Below are 18,144 nucleotides of genomic sequence, written 5' to 3' on the forward strand. Positions count from 1 at the left end.
CAGGGGGGCAGGCACCCGAGGAGCTGAGGGGAGCTGGAAGTGTTGACAGGAGCACTGAGGGGAGCAGGGGGCTGAGGGGAACAGAGGGCAGCGGACTTGTCTCTGCAGCTGGTGCATCCCGTTAGGAGGCAGGAGGAAGGCAGGGTAACCCCCTGAGTGTCCCAATCCCCTCTTGGCTTCCCAGCTTCTGTGGCTGGCTGAGATCACTTGTGTGAAGCCAGGCTTGTCCGCGCCCGTGGCAGGCGCTACAGCTCGCTGTCTTCTTCCCTTCAGAGCTGCACCAGCAGTTCCTGTCCTCGTCTTCCCTGCCAGCTGTATGTTCCCACCCCACGGTTGTGCCAGCACAGCTGTTTTCATGGGGCTGAGTCGAGCCAATGAGCTGTTCTAGGTTAAAAATAGCTCTGCAAAAGAAAAAGCGTATTTTTACCCAGAAGAGTTCACTGACCGTGTTACCGCAGGGGCCTGCAAACAGGGAATTGCTTAACTTCCACTGGTGCCACAGAGGAATGTGGATGTGTGCACGTGGACAACTAAGAATGATGTCTATAAGGATGGAGCAATATTTAACCATTTTAGATTGTTCTCCAGGCTATCCAAGTTCCAGAGTAAAGTCTTTAGAGTCTGGATAAATGTGTATTGAATTCTGTTCCAGCTCTGCTCAATTCTGAGAGCTTTTTCCAGAAAGGAATGTGTTTTTTCATCTGTGTGGCCTCCATGTGGCAGCACTTGCATAAACATAACGTTAGAGCATAGCTGTCCTTAACTGTGAGGTTGCTGTGTTCCTGCCTGGCTGACAGCATCTTTGCTTCCTTGTAGGATGCTTTGAAGCCGTGTATCTCTCATGAACAGGACTTTGGTATCCTGTCAGTTAACTAGGCTTGTATCAACCTCGACAATATCCCAATGAGAAAATATTCTGTCTTACAGGTGGGAGGCTGCAGTTCACCAAATACATAGGAAAACACCAGGTGCTTGACTTCTGCTTATCTGATGGTTTAACAAATGAACATCCTTCCTCTGCTGATCCCGTTCTCTCTCCAGATGGACTGTAGGTAGGAGCCAGTCATAATCTATTTAGAACCTAGTCCTAGTTTCCCTGGTGACATGTGGAGTTTGTTAGCCAGTTGCAGAAATAGCACACTTCCGTGCTCAGTTTTTTTCTCAGATTTGAAAAGCTGCAGATTCTTGTTGAGGGCCCAGGCTGCTAGGAGAGTTAAATCACAGCAGCAAGAAAGCACGTCCATTCTGGTTAGTGGTTCAAACAGACTTCAAACAAAACAAAACTTTCTTACAATGGTAAAATTCACTGTTTTTCTGACTTCTGCTAGACACTGTAAAAAAAAGTTCCCTGTTGACTGAGGGCCTGCAGACTTTTATTTTCTTGTCTTGCAAGTCCCCATCTTTGTACCCCATCTCCCCATGTTTTCAGCTGAACCACAAAACTACAGGAGTTGGTGGAGGGTTTCATCAGATTTTCTGCTGCAAGCAGTTCGGAATCTTATTGCAAGAGTTCCCTCTGGTGGTCAGTGATGGGGAAATGCATAATATTTCCCTCCTGAAAGAAGCTCCTTTTGCTACTTTTATGTTGAAATAATTTCTTGTTCAATCACTCACTATCCTTCATTATTTTTAACAGCCTTTCCTTACTTAGGGCTTCTCCAGATAACAACCTTTTCCAAATTCATTTTTCTTTCCATAATTAACACTTATATTCCACTCCATTAACACGCCCTTCCACTCATCAGTAGTTTACTACCATTGACCCATCCCTTCTGCACAGAGGCTACAATAAAGGTGGAGCCCTTCTGCACCAACGTGCATTTCTACATGGGCCCTTTCACAAGCAGAAGATTGCAGTCTGAGCTGAGTGGCCAGACAGATCTTGGCCCCAGACTCGGAAGAATCCATGGTTAATAACAAGATTCTGAAAGAAGCTGTAAAATATCAAGAGAATATTCCACTCACCTACCTGGCAGTAAAAGCCCCAGTCCTGGTTTTCCTCTCCTGATTTGATTGTTCCTACCAGTCAGGCTAGAGATGATTTTCTCCTAAGGAGCAATAAAACTTTGGCAACTGATCTAAAGCCACAGTTTATCAGTAGAAAGTTTCTTGCTGAGTTCAATGAGCAAGTCTCGAAATCGTGCCAAGCAGAGGGGGTTGTAGTACGGCTGTGTAGCAATGGTCTGTCCTGGGCAATATTCACGGATGTTAAAATAAGGAAATGTCTGGGTTAATTAAAGGCTTCACCTTCACTCTAATAGCAGCAGTGCAAGGCAACCTGTTGTTACAGAATCTTGCCCCATCTATTACTTTGAAGGGTTAGTTTTGTAAATCTGGGCTAGATCACACATCAGTACTGTGTTCTACTTCTGAAATGAAAACTAAAAAGAGGAGAAGGTGCATGTTTTACTTTCTTTTCTCTATCACCTCAAGAAATGGCATTTCTGCCGCAGAAATGTTTCCTCTAGCAATTATTTCAGAATCTGCTGCTCACAGTGGGTTTCGATGTCCTGTTTACTACTGGTGTTCACATTATATGTACGGGGCCTCTGCTGTAACCATTCACATCTGGCTTGGAAGTGTCACCTGTGCTCGTGGTTCCTGCCAGATGCTGGCTATGTGATGTCAGCCACAAAGATAGCTCTGGCAAATGCAACTCAAATTAACTATTCTGAAAAGATCTGTGTGCAGACACTGTTAAAAATAAATAAGCCTGGAGTGCGTGATCAGTAGCAAGAAGATATATTAGTCCCACTGGATTATGTATAATGGAAGGAGCCTTTTTATTACCAGAAGCAAATTTTGTTCACGCCATACTCAAGATTTGCTGTTGAATTTTACTGGGAAGTACCATCAATTCAGAGAGAAAGTGACACAAAACAGAGCGTGCTGGAGGGGGTTGCTTTGAGAACTTGCAGAAGTGAGGAACGGAGCAGTCTGAAACTGAGCAGGGTCACACAGCCAGAGAAATATTAGGAATTCGTAATGAAATTGGCTGGCTGGGAATGCCAAGTGGGGTGATATTTGCCAGGTGACTGAGCTGAGGAAGTGCAGCTGTAGAGCGATCGGTTGTGGTGTTACGCCACAGCTGGGGAAACGCTGCTGCTGTTGGAGTCAGGCGTTGGGATGGGTTGTCCAGGGAGGTGGTGGCGTCACCGTCCCTGGGGGTGTTCAAGGAAAGGTTGGACGTGGTGCTTAGGGACATGGTTTAGCAGGTGACATTGGTAGTAGGGTGATGGCTGGACCAGATGATTTTGAAAGTCAAACCACTGATAATCATTAAGATCCAACCTTAATGATTCTGTGATTCTATGTCAGCCGAGGCAGGAGCAAACCCTCAGCTCCATCACTGTTCTGGCCCCTTGTGTTCAAGGGGCGCAGAGCTGAACTGCAGGTAGCGATGAGGACTAGTGGAACACGGAACTTATTCCATGAGAATAATCAATAAAATCGTGTGGTTTATTTAGCACAGTGCAAGGATGGCCAGAGGAGACAGGGCTTCTCTCCTGAAACACCCTCAGGAGGGAACGAGAACATGTCCAAGGGAACAACCCAGCCAAGCACAGACCGATGGGACCTCCCACAGGACAGAGAGGAGGAAAAACCCGACTTTTTTTTAAGAAGCCAGGTCATTTTCATAAAAAACCCTATAGGAAGCAGAGCCTGCTGTAGCAAGCTCCGGACCGTGCTCTCCCCCCGGTGGCACCGAGGGGCGTGAGGAAGAGGAGAAAATGGCGGCTCGGTCCTCCCGCTCCCCGTAGCCCTGGAGGGCCGGCGGCGCCGCTCTCTCCCCTCATCTCTATGGCCCCCAGCGCGTTGGCCCCGAAGCCGCGGTAGCTTCGGGTGGCGCTCTATCCCCGTTTTGCCGTCTCGGTGGTGGCTCGCGGTGCCGCTCTGTGCCGCGGCGGGCCCGTCTCGGTGGCCGGGCTGAGGGCGGGCCTGGCGGAGCCATGGCGGCCGTACGGGGCCTGCGGATCTCGGTGAAGGCGGAGGAGCCCCGCGGCCCCGAGCCCGAGCCTATGGAAGTAGAAGAAGGCGAGCTGGACGCTATCCCCGTGAGGCGCTCGCTCCGGGAGCTCCTCCCGGTGAGGGACGGGCAGGGGGAGCGAAGGAGGGACCGGCTCCTGAGGGGGGGCAGGGTACGTAGGGGAGGGGGCCTGGGGGGGCGCACGGGCGGGGGGCGGGGGGAAAAGGGGGCGACATGGGGTGTGTGTGGGGGGGTTGGGGGTGTAGTGGGGAGAGGGAGCGGGCAGGGTGTGCTCGGGAGTAAGGGGGAGGGTTGGGGGGGGTGGGAGGGGGTTTTGGGGTGTTGTGGTGATGGGGGGGGGGGGGGGGGGGGGGCAGGGTGTCCCAGGGCGATGGGGGCACCTGGACGAGGAGCGGGGGGGGCCGTGAGGGAGCGGGGTGAAAGCCTTGGGAATGTGGGCTCTAAGGGGTAGGTTTTGAGGACTACTTTTTCCATTCCTAGATAAGTTTTACTATGGTCGTGTTTAATACATAAAAGTGGGTCAGGGTTGATCTAAACTCCTAAGGAGGCTTTTGCTCTGAAAACGTGTGTGGAAAATGTTTTAGAAACTAATCTCTAATTAGCTGATTACCAACATGCCTGAGCTTTTACCAAATACGTGGCCTAAGAAACAGCACCCTGCTGCTGTACTCCCTTGTGCTCCATGAATCAACCATAGACTGTGATGTTTCTTTTTCCATTTTTAAAGTAACATGCTTATTTTGCTGTTGTCATCTTTTTTTTCTTTTTAATAACTATTCACATGTGGCAACTTTAGAGAAAGTTTGACTGCATTACGAAGAAAAGTGTTTAGATTCTGTGTGCACTTTGGTATTTCTAAGCTGAGGCTGGCCTGCTTTCTAGAAAAAGTCCTTTGGCCAAAATAATTCTATTGCAGCACAAGGAGAAACAAAATGTTTACCCTTAGAAATAGCAAGACAAGATACGTTCTTCAGGCCACAAACCTTCACTGGGTGATGGTTCTGAGGGTGCCAGGAAGAAGAAGTCCCATTGTTCTATGTGCAAACAATGGAGGGTGACTGGTCCAGGACCTTTGTTGTTCAATGTGGTCTTGTGATTTCAGCAGTCCTCATTGATGGAAATGAGTTTTGTGAGGTGTGTTGTTTTTTTTTTTTCGCACCTCATTCTCAATATTTACTCTTTTAATTTGTAGGCATGTATCAAAATGGTAACGTTTCATATTGCTGGTTTTGAAGTAATGGTAAAAAATAGACAAACCACTTGTTTAATTGTGGCAGTGGTTTGATGTTCTGACTTCTCTTGAAACTGAAAATTGCAATTTGGAACTTCAGGAGTCAGGTATCTTCACAACATCACTGTTAAATTTGTTCATGTTTTACAAGGAAATTTTACCTGAAATGAAAATTGTAGTTAGGAAAGGTGTTTGATGACTTCCACTTTATTGCTGAGACAAAGTCAAAACCGTAGAAGACACAGATACAGGAACCAGCTATTGCAAAAGGACAGAGTTCTCATAGTAAAGGAAGTTGGGTTTGTTTGATGTGCTTTAACATTCGCTGATGTCAGTGAAGTTAAATGCTTGTTTACCTGTCTGTCTAGGGATGTAGCTTGGAGTAAGGATCAAGGAGAAGAGGATGGATTTCTCTTAGAAATGGCCAGATATTTTTAGTGTAGCAAGTAAGTTGCTTTCAGTGTTCATTGAGATTTCATTGCTGTTTTGCTTTGTTTCAGGACACTAGTAGGAGATATGAAAACAAAGCTGGAAGTTTCATTACGGGAATAGATGTAACATCCAAGGTAATTTTTGTCCTGTGTTTCTTTGAAGTGTTTTAATTATCCTACAGGAAAGGAGGAAAGACTTCGTTTCTTTCCTGAGAGGTGCAGAAGCTTACCCTTATGTTCAGATTGCTGGCATTTTTCAATAACTAGAGAATTCTCCTTGTGTTAGTTGTGGTTGGCATCCAGACAGGTATCTCTTGTAAACTGTAAGAATTAATTTTGCAAATACTAAAATAATATTGCAAAACAAGTGCAATACGAGCTCTTTGAAATAAGTGAGATTTTTTTTTCCTCTTAAGGTACTGACAGTATTTCAGTATTCTTAAAAAATGAATTTTCCAGGTGGTGGAAGTGTTTGTTGAAACAGAGATGGGTTTTTTTGAGTATGGCCTCTGTACATTTGTTAGGGAGGGAAAAAATAATATGACTGTTCCATCATGGAAGCTGAGCATCAGTCCAGGATAGCTTGTTTTCCATGCATCTTGATCCCCATTGCGTTGCTGGATCTATGTTAAAAGTATGATGTGGCACAGGTATGTTTCAATGAATTATTTTTGCGTTATGAAACATACAGATCTCCTCCGAATAATTAGCATTATTAATATAGATTGTTGCTGTCTGGTAAATTGTATTTTAAATACCTTGTCCTACAGCGTAACCTGTTGGGAATGCTGCTCTGATTCCTGTTTTGACTGCATTGTTTTGCATTTTACAGGAAGCAATTGAGAAAAAGGAACAAAGAGCAAAACGCTTTCATTTTCGAGCTGAGGTGAATCTTGCCCAAAGGAATGTAGCACTGGATCGGGACATGATGAAGAAAGGTATGAGTTTATCCAGCAGTCAAGAAGGAAAGATCCCTTTGTTTACTTTCTCACAGGTCCTTGTCTTGATTTATACTGTAATATTTTCTGCATCCCCAGAGGTTTTCCTAGATCATTACCAAGAGAAATCACTTTTTTCCTATGTCTGTATATATTATACTACTATAGTAATGACTATTTTAATGCCATTGCTTTTTAAACTACTTCCTAACAGTTACTGTTTTACTCCTTGCTTTAACAACACCAGAAAATAAAACATTTTTATGTACCTTATTTACTGTTTGGCAATGGCACCTGGTGTTACCTGTCTGAGATTTGTTTGTTGGCCCAGTGCTGCTTTAAGAATCTTTAAATTCTTGGAAAAGGCCTTGGGCGCTGTTTGTGTACGAGCAAAAGACTCAGTGTCCCTTGCATAGTGAGATCAGATTCTGTGCTGCACACACGGTGAAGACGGACTGATTGCACGTGTGCTGTTAGACAGCAAGCTGGATGTGTTGGAATATAAGCAGATCAGCTGGGAGATGCGCACGAAACAGATTGGCATTTTTGGCATCCGGTTGGTTCTCAAGGCTTTTTTCCAGCTGGCTGCTAAGCCGTGGCCTGCAACATCAGATGTGTACAAAGCCCTTCCGCTTGTACCATGTCCTGGTCACGGGCCTAATTAGTATTCTGTCTCTTCAGTACTTCTTGGAAGTACTTTGGTAGCATTTAAAAAAAAAAGTTTGTAAAGCAGTTTGAAGTTACTCAGTACCTTCAGCTACTGTTGCTGGTAATGTTACAACAACCTTTCTCCCTTTTTAATTCTCAATTAAGCTTTTGCATTGTGGAATAATAATTCAAATTCGTGTTTTAGAATGGTGTACATCATGCTTTGCTTTTATTAGTTTCCCTTTAGCTTATTTAAAATGTCCGCTTTATAAGCCTATATGTTTTGAATGTAAAAGCTTGCTCCATAGAAATGAGTGTCGGTTTTCTATCTCTTCATCTTTATAGCGATTCCTAAAGTGAGACTGGACACAATTTACATTTGTGGGGTGGATGAAATGAGTACACAGGACATCTTTGCCTATTTCAAAGAATATCCTCCTGCTCATATAGAGTGGTTAGATGATACATCATGTAAGTAAATGGAATCTTTTGTCTGTTATTCTTTTATATCAATCATAGCTGTACCTCGAATGTCTTTTTGGCTTTTAAAGTCACTGATCTTTGTCTGTCCCTGTTTCCCTTTCATTGGCCTTAGCCAAAAGAAATTTAGAAGGCAAGAATTAATAGCATATGGTGAAAATCTAGCCCACTGTCTGGATGAGTGTTTAGAAGAAAAAAAAATCTCATTTAAAAATGACACAACATTTTTCCATTACTCATATTGCTGACGTATGAGGAGACCAAAAGAAGTGCATCGGTAGCTGGAAGTGTGGCTAGCGACCAGACTGGCAGGGCAGGAGAGTCACCAGTGAGGGATGTGAATGGAGTTCATTACGAGTGAAAGTGGTACTCTTCAAAATATGATGGTCCGATAGACAGAATTAGGAGCAGTGAGTGAAGCTAACTGGTACACAGAGACGGAACAAACCATGTAGCTCTTAGGAAAACAGAATCAAGGAAACATCTGATGCGGAAGGTTTTGTTGACAAACTGAAATTATCAGGAAGGGACAGGATAAAATAGCTTGCCAGTCCTGAAGTGGGAAAAATGGTCAAAAGTGTTGCTTACGTTTTTACATAAATAACGTGTCTGCTTGTAAGCGTCACAGAGGGTGACATTCTGTGAGAAGATTACTGAACTGTATGCAGCTAAGGAAGTCAGTATGGTTTAGGGCTGGGAAGGAGCAGGCTTGTTGCCATATTTGTTTAGGTCATTCTCAGAGAGAAATTAGTGGGTGGAAGAAGGTGGCAGCTGAATGTGATTTACATATACTGGAAAAGGAATGTGAATTCACATAGCAAGGGCTGTTTTAGGGAGTATACGTGCAGTGAGACTACCAGAAAGATGTAAGTTATTGACAGTCATTCTTTCTTTAGTGATACTGAAGACTGTACAAGAGCTGTTTGCTACAGGTGGGCACTGAATCGTGGAACTGGAAGGCTTTAAGAATGTCTTGTGGCTAGAAATCCTGTAAACTAAATAATAGGACAAAGAAGTAGGAGCTGTTTTATTTATAGATGTGGCTGAAACATGTAAGTTAGTAGTGCAGTTCCCTGGAATGATCATGAAGGAATTGTGTACAAGTGCAAGACAAAAGTTACAGTATACTACAAAATATTAACTTTGAAGTCTGTGTGTGTTACAGCTTGATACACTGCCACAAGCTGACAGAACATTTGAATGCAATGAGCCCTGGGTAGACAATTGCAGTAAAGAGCTACCAGATGAACCTGTGATAATGCATGAACTAGCCAAGTGCACAGCTTAACATTTAATATCTGAGGCTGTATTTATAAGTCTGTGATCCTTTTTCTTAACTGTTACATGGGTGAATTTAGTGTGAAACCAGAGCAAACTTGCAGAGCAAAAATGTGAGCTTCAGAACCGGAGTGATACTTTACCCTCTTATAGTTAAAACACATCAGTTTTAGTGATCGATTTTCATACTGTATTGGAGTTAGCATGCTGATTAGTATAGTATTAGTATATATATATATTGGTATAATATTAGTATAATCAAATAATTATTAGAGTACTGTAATATTGCGTTGTTACACTTAGCTGCAATACGCTCTGATACGAAAACTACACTTGATGAAAATCTACAGAAAAAGCAGTAACTTTTCAGCATAGATTTGTGTCACAGCATGACAAATTTTAATGTTCCCAATTGAATTCCATCTCAACATGTCTCGGTACAAAAGCATTCTGTGTTTCAAACTGGTGAACATAAAATGGTAAATGCTTTGAAAATTTGGAGATGTCAAGAGCAGGTAGGCACGCAAATGAAAAGTTATTAGCCAATTATTGAAGTTAGTATCTGCGTATTCACCTTGTAAATCCTGACTGTTCAAGTAATTTCAGAGAAAAACTTTTATTTGGGGAAACTGTATATAGTTTTCTTGATATTTGCATACATTTATTGCTGTCATTTCCTGACTTGTTTAAGGGTAAAGCAGTAAATGACATTTGTTGTTGTATTTGCACTGAATGCATCCTGGCAGAAAGCTTTTGCTCAGCTTGTTTCTAAGCATTTTTCATTCTTTCATTTTCAACACCTACAAAATGCTGTTAATTGGCCTAATAAGTTGTAAGTTTTACTTTAGTAGCATCTGCTGATATGTAAGACACGTACATGAGACGTACTGAATCACATTGTTAACCTATGCACACTGTAACCTCTTTGAAATGCTTGAGCAGTTTCTCCTATTTTCCGTTTTTTTTTGGGAAAGATTAACAGAATTCTGCAGTCAGGTCAAAGGTGCTGTTAATTAAAAAAAGTGAGGTCAGGGCTTATTTCTTGTGTTGTTTTTGTTGTTTTTGCTTTAATCACATTTGTGTGCTAGCACATTCATGAAATGCACTGGCCCTTATTCAGTATCCTAATGTGCTGTGCTCAGGAAGCAATGTCTGATATATATGGTTGTGCATTCCAATGATTTTGGTTTTGATCAGTTGTCGTGCTTTTTGTAATGATGTGAAAGCTGTATGTCCCCCAGGTTACCAAGTGTGCTAAAGAATATGAATTCCCCTGCAAGAGATATATCTAATTGCTTTTTTGTCATGTCATTATATAAGACTGTTTCTGAACTGTTAGTAATTTCCCTCCAGTAAGGCAGTGTATGTGACTGCTTGTTGACACAAACTGCATTTTGTTTTTGTATATGTTTCTGTATGTATGTCATAGGTAATGTGGTCTGGCTTGATGAAGTAACAGCAACACGGGCTCTAATAAATATGAGTTCCTTGCCTGATCAGGAGAAAACAAAAAGCAGAGAAAACAATGAAGAGAAGACAGCTGAAAAAAACAAGAAAGGTAGATGAGATATGCATATATAGACATCATCTAGTTAAATCAATGAAACTTTAAACTTGTGCTTGGGTACTGCGTAATCTAAATTACTGAAGGAGCTTCTATCGTGTAGTTTCAGGAAAATGTATTCTGCCACTTTAAAAAAGGCTTTCATCTTGGAAACCTTTTGAAGAAGCTGCTTCTTAAAAGGTGGGTTGGAGCTAGACCAAAAGCAGTAATTCAGTCGATACTGAACATGTTAGAGGCAGGGTCATATTCAGATGTGATATTTATAGTGATACATGTTGCACAGAAATACGTCTGTGTGATGTGCATGCAAAGGCAGTAGAAGGATGGGTATTGTAAGTGTGGGGGGAAAAAAACAGGTCTAAGAAAATATCCTGTTTTTGAAACACCACAGTTCATTCCTTTGCTTGATACAGCACCATCTTTTATGTGTACCATTCACGCTGATGTGCCAATGTATCACTTCACCACTGTGTATATCATCTCTAAATTTGACCATTGTACTTTCAAGAAAGAAGCGTACTGAAAGGTCAGTTACAAAAGAGCAAAGCAGCCAACGTACAACTAAGTGTTGCAATAAATCTGGGATCTGAATGCCTTGGTTGCAAATTCATTTTAGAAGTGTAAATAGAAAATCAGGCTTTTGCTGCTTTAGGACTGTTCTGCTGTTAGGACAATGTGATAAATTGCAGTGGTTCAAAGTACTGTACGAGAGAGTACAAAGCAAAGGGAGATGTTTTATTTATTAAAATAAGTCTTCCACAGATTTTGCTTAAACACACTATATTAACAAAATGCAAGTGGCCAATTTCTCTATCTTGTATTTGCAGTGCTACCAAAAGCCTTCTTATAAAGTTTGGGTTTTAGGGCTTTGTTAAACTTGTGGATAATTCTCACTCACTCCATTTTCTTCTTGTTGCTTTTCTCTACAATGCAGTGGCTCCTCAACCATCCATGTGACTTTAAAATGTTGATAATGCTTCAAGTAAGACTTGTTACAAAGTTTTTGGAGATTAGTGAATGTCTTATTTAAATGCAGCATAAATACATGTATATTAATCTTGTTGGCTACCAGGTACATATTACACCATCATTACAGCGCATCTCAAAATAAAAATTGTCTCATCTAAATTCCTCCTACGTAAACTTATTCACCTGCTCATCTGGAAAAGCGGGATATTGGATAAAGTACAAACTGTTCAATCACATCTTAACGTGTGAGCTGCATACAGATATATTGGAGTAATCTGGCTCAGTTACATTCCTTTGTTTTAGATAAGAATTTAAGGGCTGTTTAGGGAAGCAGGAGGCTAGTCTTTACAGTGAGAAGTTTTATCATTAAAAAAAAAGTGTTTGAATGCTATCCTCAATAGATGACAATTCATTTTTGAATTTGGCTAGTTTGTCTACCTAAATTCTCTTTGGAGTCAGTTTGGTTAATTGTGCTTAATTTTTCCTTTGGACTTGGGTACAGTTGTCAAGATGTTTTTAACAGGTGCTGCTCTCTATTACAAGTTGTTGAGCCCATTGTCAGATGGGGTTAAGATAAGCAACTCTGCAATGTAAAGGAGTTTTTTTTTTTTAGTCTTGAGTCTTTGAAGTGCTTTGAGATCTTTGCAGAAGAAATTATATTGTTAGGTGTTGTCCATATTCACTTTTTTTTTTTGAGGACTGAAAAAAGTAACAATTTTTCTCACTGTGAGCTAATACGTATAAATAAATATATATATTTTTTTAAGTGCTGAAAAATCTATGCAAACATCTCATAGTATAAGTAGTTCTGGAAGTGTACACTTTTCTGTTAGCTATTCGACTTCAAAATTAAGTCACCAAGTGGTTTTTTTTCCAGATCTCAGTAAATTTAAGCTTTTGAGTAGCAAGCTGGTCCACATTGTTAGTATTGGATGCTTGCAGGTACTTGCAGCATTTTAAAAGGAGGCTGAAGGAAATGGGATTTGATAGCCCTTGTGCAATCTTGCTCTTGCTGATCTCTATCATACTTTGAAATGCAGTACAATTTCATTTGCTTTCAAATAAGTAAATTTATAATCCATGTGTGCTGCTTCAGGCACTTATCTGTACAGGGGCTGTCTGGTTAATGTTATTCATACGTGCTTCAAATTTCTGTAGACGTTCACTGTTTTGATTATTCTCTAGGCTTCACAGAAGAATGGATAACACCTTCAGTTTGATTTCAGAGAATGTAGGTAATAATAATCAAATGCAACTGGAGCACTAAAATGGAGATTTTTTTTCCCAATTATTTTCCTCTTTAGGAAAACAGGAGGAAAGTTCTGATGATGAGGCAGAAGAAGGAGAGGTAGAGGATGAGAATCCAAGTGATGTTGAGGTCAGTATAGAAAGGGTAAATACTATTACGGAAGTTTGTCTCTAACTTGTGTAAAGTATTCATAACGTTACAATTTTAACCATTTACGCTTGTAACTCTCAATTTAATTATCAAAGTTAATTAGATGGGGAAAGGACAGGAAGCGTGCGTATGCTGTTGGTGAGACGAGCGTTGTATTAGAGTGTTTTGTAAATAGATTTTGAAGACTGGTAGGGCAGCCAGCATTTAAGAGCTAGACTGGCTTCTCTTTTATGCTGTGAGAAGGCAATGGAAAGCAATAGGCTTTCAGTATAGAAGGCAGTGCATAGAGAGAAAGAAAGGATTTGGGCTGCCCATAGATATGTGTGGGAATCAGCAAACACATTGATGGTGAGTAAGTAATTTAATCTTCACTGGTTGAATATATATAATAGGTGTCATTAGTATTTTCTTTAGGAATGGCTCAGTGAACATTCATACATATGATGGAAATCTGAATTTTGGTTTATATAAACAGATATAAATGGAAAAAAAAAGCCTGTAAGTCATTGTTTGAGGGCAAGAGAACCTGATAGTGTAACCATTTACATATGAAACAAACAAGTTATTTGTCACTGTTCAAGTTGTACTATATTTTCTACATTTGAATCAGTAATATAGTTTCATTTGAAAGTTTATTGAATGTTAATCTGAGATAAGGTTATGAAGAAAGAGATGAAAATATTTTAAATCTTTTGGGCAAGTTATTTTAAAAATTCACAGTAGTTTGTCAAAAAAGAAAAAGTTCACCTGAACAGAATTTGGAAAGTAACTTAACTTAGTAATCAGTTGATTGCTTCTCTGTAAGCAATCCGTTTTCATTCAACAGTAATTTTGTTTTTGAGTCCAAAATACCTTTTTTGCCCCCAAAGTTGGATGCCCTGTCCCAGGTAGAAGAGGATTCTCTCCTGCGTAATGATCTTCGCCCTGCCAATAAACTGGCTAAAGGAAACAAGCTATTCATGAGATTTGCTACTAAAGGTAAATGAGCAGCTTAACAAACATAAAGAATTAATTGCTTGTTGCAGTTTTATTTGTTGACTAATTAATGACTCGAATACCTGATTTTTATTTGCAAAATTGTTATTTTTATGATAATTTTTAGGTGTTAACATTTTAGAATGGAATATACATCTAATGTGTGAATTAAATCTAGTTCAAGTTTTATGAAGATTATTGTACATAAAATTTTGTCTTGCGCTCAGGGCATTTTTCCTGATACAATAGAACAGGTTTTATGATGCCCTTCTCCACGGAGGTAAATTTCACATTTTATAAATATGAAAATCATTTGAGATGTTTATGAGGTATTAGTGGAAATTGTTGCTAAATACAGTTGAGATATTAAATTATATTTATGAGTTAAATTAAAATGCATGTAATTTCTGGGTCATGTAGAAAATGACATATCCATAAAGGAAAGAGAGGTCAGCAATAAGGTAAGTAGAGCCTCCAGCAGTTAGAGTGGGATGTAATGCTCTGTTAACTGATACGTAGAAACTGAGAGTCCCCATGGAATTAAGTTTCTGGACACACATAAAACTCTGTGGTGCTAGGACAAATTTCAGATGAGGTATCAGCAAAATTTTATCCTTCATGAAAATAATTGAAGTAATGCTGTTCTGTAGGACATATTCAGTCTTTCGCTCTCTGTGTCTGACTGGATGGTTATTTATTTTTATGCTAGTATAGTAAGGTATATTCTAAGAGGGAAATATCCTAATAATTTATGTTTTTCCTTTCAGATGACAAAAAAGAGCTGGGAGCTGCAAGGCGAAGCCAATATTACATGAAGTACGGCAATCCCAATTATGGAGGCATGAAGGGGATTCTTAGTAATTCTTGGTGAGTACAGGATAGAGGAATTGGAACACTTCAAGTGCTCCGACAAGATGGTCCAAAACTGTTCTAACTTGTAGATTTTTTTTTCTTTTTAGTTTCTGTAGATATTTCTTAAGTGTATTTTTTTTTACAAAGCGATAATGAATTTGCAAGAGAAATATTTTATTGTGAAAGTAAATGTTTATATTCAGAACAGTAATGCAGAACAGATCTCTTACATAAATGTATTTGTCTGTTATTAGAGTGAGTGATAATTGCACATACTTCATCCAGGACTGAATACAGCTCATTCACCGTGCCTTTTCTGTGACAGCAATGTCATTCTTTTTATGGTGTTTCAGGAAACGAAGATACCATTCACGACGAATCCACCGGGATGTCATAAAGAAGAGGACACTTATTGGGGATGATGTTGGTTTAACTCCTCCTTATAAACATCGTCATTCAGGTAATCGATGCCAATATTGATGTTTAATTGTATTGAATCATTTATTTACATTTTTTTTCTGCATTGGTTTTTATCTATGAATGATAAATTTCAGCTTACAATAATCGATATGTTTTGCTACAGGCTTAGTAAATGTTCCTGAGGAGCCTATTGAGGAGGAAGAGGAGGAGGAAGAAGATCAGGATATGGATGAAGATGACAGAGTTGTTGTAGAATACCGTGATGAACTGCAACCTTTCAAACAGTCTCGAGACCGCAGTGCAGCAAGACGATCAAGTGCAAGTGCATCTGATTCTGATGAAATGGACTATGATCTTGAATTGAAAATGATATCAACACCCTCTCCCAAAAAGAGCATGAAAATGACAATGTATGCAGATGAGGTCGAATCGCAACTGAAAAATATTAGGTAAAAGTTTCCTATTCTTTAAAAGTGTCATTTGAAATATAATCAGTGACAGTGCAGTCAAAGCTTAAAGACAAACTGTTGAAGCTGCTATTTTAAATCTTAATGTTATTTTGTAGTAGATGTTTTAAAGATGAAATGCAAAATACCGAAAAGCCTGTATCGGTCTTTTCTTTGCAGTTAACATATTGAAAATACAACTTTGTTTGTAGATTTCTGTATTTGGCATTATGATAATGTAAAACTCAAAGTGGAATCAGTGGACATTTAGGCAAGCAAGCACAATTAACCTCTTGCATTTCATAGCTGGGCCAACCATCCTTGGATGTATAATGACAAAAAGTAGTGTCTGTTCATTATGGGCATATTAACCAAAACTACATATATTGTAGGTAATTAAAATAACTTTAAAATGTATCCCTCTGGTAGTATATTACTATGGTTCATTATAATGTCAGGTCTTTTAACAATTCTGAAATTATTCATTTACTCTGAATTTCAACCCAGAGGCACAGCCTTAGAGATACAAGCTGGGTATCTGCATATCTGCCTTGTAATGGTTACCGAGGTGTTCGTGTGATTATTGTTATACTTCTGATCTTCTGATTCTGACCAAAAAGCATACTCTTAAAAGTTTTTGTTATTCTTACCTGTTTCTCAGTAGAGAAATCCTGATAGTACTGTTTTCTATAATTTTACTTACAAGAAGTTGTGAGAGCTATGTTAGATTTCATTTTGTTGAAGGGACTTTAAATTATTTTTTTTTAGGAATTCTATGCGAGCAGATAGCATAGCGACCAGTAATGTCAAAAACCGGATTGGCAGTAAAGGATCATCGGAGAAAGTTGTAGATGTAAGACTACTGTTAGAAGAAAAACGTCAGCATAATAATGGGCCGCGCCAGCAAAACAGCACTGTGAAATCAGGTAATTTGAAACCCTGACGCTCTGCAGAGTTATGAGTGGTTTATTAAAATGGATATAGTCATTTCACATTTGTCCTCTACTGTGACTTAAAACCTGAGGGAATTCTGTTCAGCAGCAGTTTCTGCATTTATACAGTTAATTTTTCCTCACTAAGGTACAGAGTTGGGGATTGCTTTGGGGGAAAATGAAATATATTTAAGTGAGTGACGTTTTATTTTTATTTAATTTGTTTGCCTTTGTCTACTTTCCCCCACTTTGTCCTTTTTGATTTGCTTAATTGTTGAGGCAGAGATTCTGTATGACTCTATGGGAAACAGCACAAGAGGAGTCAGGTACGAACTCAAACTTGAGACACCAGCTACTTACGTGAAATAATATGTATAATGTGAATATGAAGGTATTTTTCAGTTGGCTGTCTTTTTATTTATTTTAAATTTTGTGCTTAATTTACTTTTTTTTTTTACTCCAGCATGTGTGATTTCAGCTATTTCTGACATACGTAGTATCCAGAGGATTATCTGACTGATGGGTGAAAGATACTCTTGTTTGTATCAATGTAATATAGAAGTTACATTACTGTATATTATGTTTCATGTACATTTTGTGCCTCTGACAAGTTGGCATATAAATCATGTAATTCCTCTTCATATTTTTGTTTGAACCTTTTTTAAGACTAGGCACATCAGGCTAAATCAGACAAACTTCAGGATATGAGATTCTTATCATGGATTAAGTGTCAGTATATTTAATATTCTTATATTCTTATTTTTATTCTGCAAAATATTAAGCAGTATTAGAATTCTAAAGCAAAATATCTATAATCTGAAAAGAATTACTGAAGGCCTAACAATTATCTCATAGTCCTACCTCATGCTGGATACATACATGCTGAGCTGCTGAAATAAATGCATCAAGCCATGGAATTACTGATACATTTTTGGTACATGGACAGAATATAACCTGAAACATTAAATATCAAATGTATTGCCAAGAAAAAAATAGTGAAATCTGGGTAAATTTTATTGCAGGCTTTGCCAAGACTGAAATCTGTGTATGAAAGACTTAATGAAAAGACTATAGAAAAGATGAAAAAAAAAACAGGACATCTGTCTAGTTCCGAGTTCTACAAAGTGTGCAATGAACACAAAATTAGCTGGCAAAACTTAGGTAAATGCAACATGATTTTTGTCATTTTAATCACTGAAAATATCCCTAGATGTGCGGCAAAGACTGGGAAAAAGACCCCATTCTCCAGAAGTTAAGCCTCCAAGTAGTACTTCTGCTCCTCGTCGAGAACCGATATCTGATGTACACAGCCGGTTAGGAATCCCTAAACAAGATGTAAAAGGCCTCTACTCTGATACCAGAGAGAAGAAATCAGGTTAGTTTTATGAGGAAAAGGTAATAGTGCAAGTATTTGCAGTATTATATTTGATTTTAGAGTGTAAGAGAAATTTCAGCTGAAAATTGTGAAGGATATTTAGGTGAATGAAATTAAAAAACTTAATTAGTACATGCTTGTTCTGAGCTTTGAAATCTAAATGTTTGCAGGCAGTTTAAATTGAGTAAGATAACAATATTTTTCTGGAGGTATGGTTA

At 39.3% G+C, this 18,144-nt stretch overlaps 1 protein-coding gene across 3 annotated transcripts in view; it reads left to right on the top strand.

Annotated features, from left to right (window-relative positions):
- The window catches only part of NCBP3 (nuclear cap binding subunit 3), a 24,446-nt gene continuing 6,302 nt past the window's right edge, over nt 1–18,144 (top strand). The window contains exons 1-13 of one of the 3 annotated variants that reach the window (XM_080563419.1): nt 1–1,052; nt 3,468–4,139; nt 5,720–5,785; nt 6,483–6,588; nt 7,582–7,707; nt 10,424–10,552; nt 12,832–12,905; nt 13,796–13,904; nt 14,669–14,768; nt 15,107–15,213; nt 15,337–15,622; nt 16,388–16,545; nt 17,762–17,926. In XM_080563419.1, the coding sequence (XP_080419545.1) occupies nt 3,951–4,139; nt 5,720–5,785; nt 6,483–6,588; nt 7,582–7,707; nt 10,424–10,552; nt 12,832–12,905; nt 13,796–13,904; nt 14,669–14,768; nt 15,107–15,213; nt 15,337–15,622; nt 16,388–16,545; nt 17,762–17,926 (1,615 nt within the window). In that variant the 5' untranslated portion in view covers nt 1–1,052; nt 3,468–3,950. Of the gene's footprint in view, nt 1,053–3,393; nt 4,140–5,719; nt 5,786–6,482; nt 6,589–7,581; nt 7,708–10,423; nt 10,553–12,831; nt 12,906–13,795; nt 13,905–14,668; nt 14,769–15,106; nt 15,214–15,336; nt 15,623–16,387; nt 16,546–17,761; nt 17,927–18,144 lie in introns of those variants that run through there. The other 2 variants (XM_080563420.1, XM_080563421.1) reach the window with 2 other exon arrangements.

This window comes from Anser brachyrhynchus (assembly GCF_964034855.1).
Source record: "Anser brachyrhynchus genome assembly, chromosome: 20".
Lineage (NCBI taxonomy): Eukaryota > Metazoa > Chordata > Aves > Anseriformes > Anatidae > Anser > Anser brachyrhynchus.